At 65.8% G+C, this 1,952-nt stretch overlaps 1 protein-coding gene across 1 annotated transcript; it reads left to right on the top strand.

The window, feature by feature from the left end:
• The first annotated feature begins 1,176 nt into the window (after window positions 1–1,176).
• On the top strand, window positions 1,177–1,952 carry EMIHUDRAFT_446599 (hypothetical protein). The gene is made up of 3 exons (XM_005757445.1): window positions 1,177–1,448; window positions 1,511–1,587; window positions 1,727–1,952. The coding sequence occupies exons 1-3, from the start codon at window positions 1,196–1,198 to the stop codon at window positions 1,829–1,831; spliced, it is 435 nt and encodes a 144-aa protein (XP_005757502.1). The 5' UTR covers window positions 1,177–1,195; the 3' UTR covers window positions 1,832–1,952.

Here is a 1,952-nt window from a genome sequence, read left to right as displayed (position 1 = left end):
CCGCCGCCGCCCTCGCCGCCCTCGCCGAGCCCGCCGCCGCCCTCGCCGCCTCCGCCGTCGCCTCCGCCGCCCTCGCCACCACCTCCGTCGCCGCCGCCGCCCTCGCCACCACCTCCGTCGCCGCCGCCGCCCTCGCCGCCGCCCCCCTCGCCGCCGCCGCCCTCGCCGCCCTCGCCGAGCCCGCCGCCGCCCTCGCCGCCTCCGCCGTCGCCTCGGGCGACGAGTGATCGCTGGGAACATTGGGTGTAGTGGTGCCAGAGTGATTGCAAAAAACCGTCCCGACATTGACGCCCGATAGCAGTGGCGGCGACGTAGTCCGTAGAAGGTAGAACCGCCACAAGGCAATTTTTCGGTGTGCCGCAGGCGCCCTCTGGGGGGAGGCGGGGGCCCCCGGAGGCACCGTGCGCCGCGCAGCAGTGCGGAAACGGGGCCCCGGCGCTCATACTCGCTCATACTACCGACTTCCCGATCTAACCCGGTCTAACAGAGCCGCTCTGACAGAGGGCAGATTTGGAGAGATCTCGAGGAGTACATACAGGTAGACCCTCCAACCATAAGAAAACTCCGACCTGATCGGTCGTACTGACCGCCGACAGATCACTCCGGACAGCAGACAGGCCGACGTCTGCACGCGGCCGGCCGGGCGAGAGGCTGCATGGTTGGTGGGACATAAAAGAGAGCGAGTACTTGGGCGAGTAGGCCGTGCGGTCAACGCTGCCGCGCGCGACTTTGCGCGCGAGGCGGCGCAGCTTGAGAACGGCGGTGGGCGAGAAGCCGCCGCCGAACGTCTCGTGGAGCAGCAGGTTGAAGTTGTTGCGCTTGACAAAGATCGCGTTTTGTTTCGTGTTTGAGAGAGATTTTTAGCAATACCAAACAACTCTAACACTCACACGTCATTTGGGGCCTGGAGCCCTGTTCACGCGCGCGCGAGACGTGCAGACAGGGTTTTGTTTTCGTGTTTGTGCCTCCTCCTTTGCTGTCCCATCTCCTCATCTCTTTCCCGCCTGGGCGGGGCAGCGGCTGGCGCGCGGTGCATGCCGCGTTATGCGTGTGTTGTGACTGCGACAGGGGACCGCGCTCGAAAGGGACCATTGGGCTTGTATTATGAACAACGAAGGCGCTCTCAAAGAAAAAGAAAAGATACAAGCAGGCGTGACACTTGGCTGTCGCCTTGCACCTTACCACCTTGGTCGGCATGGTCCTCTCGCCGAAGCTGATCGCCTGCGACGCGGTGCTGTTCTCGTCTTTCATCGGTCTCCTCGCCGTCGTGTCCGCTGCGCCGGTCGAGCCGTCCGAGTTCGTGGCGGAGATGGCTGCCAAACCAGCCGAATTTGCGGAGCAGGTCGCGGCGGCTGCCCCCGAGGTGCCTGCAGCCTTCCTGCAGGCCGAGCCACGGGCGACCGAGGACCTGCCATGCGACATCCCGACCATCATCGGCGACTATGCCGGTGCGCCTCCCAACCGCGTGCCCTCGCGCTCTGCTGGCTGAAGCGCTCTCCGCCTTCCGCAGGCGCAGTCCCGGTCTTTTTCAACTATGTCTGGAACTGCAAGCAGGAGACCAACGTCTGCATCTTTCTGGGCATCCAGGCACCTCCGCCTGCTGCACCACCGCAGAGCCCGTCCTTGCTCGTCACCACCACCACCGCCGCCCGACTCAGCCCACCCCTGCCGCCATCGAGCGTCCGCCGCCCTCAAGCGCCGCGCCGCCCTCCCACCCGCGCTGCAGGACGCCGCCTCTGTCCTCGACGACTGCACGCGAGACACTGTCGGCCCACTGATCACGCAAGCCGGCGACGGTCTCTGGGGAGCATTCGGCTCGCTGTGCGTCTGACCGAGACGCTCTCGTGCGGCACGCCGCGGGACGGGGCCCCGCATATGCGGACCCATAGCATATGCTACGGTAGCATATGCGCGGCAGCGCCCATCTCTCTCAGCCGTCGTGTGTACAGTCT

The sequence above is a fragment of the Emiliania huxleyi genome (genome assembly GCF_000372725.1).
Source record: "Emiliania huxleyi CCMP1516 unplaced genomic scaffold EMIHUscaffold_903, whole genome shotgun sequence".
Taxonomy (NCBI): Eukaryota; Haptophyta; order Isochrysidales; family Noelaerhabdaceae; genus Emiliania; species Emiliania huxleyi.
The sequence above is the reverse complement of the archived record's forward strand: the minus strand, read 5'-3'. Positions and strand labels throughout refer to the sequence as shown.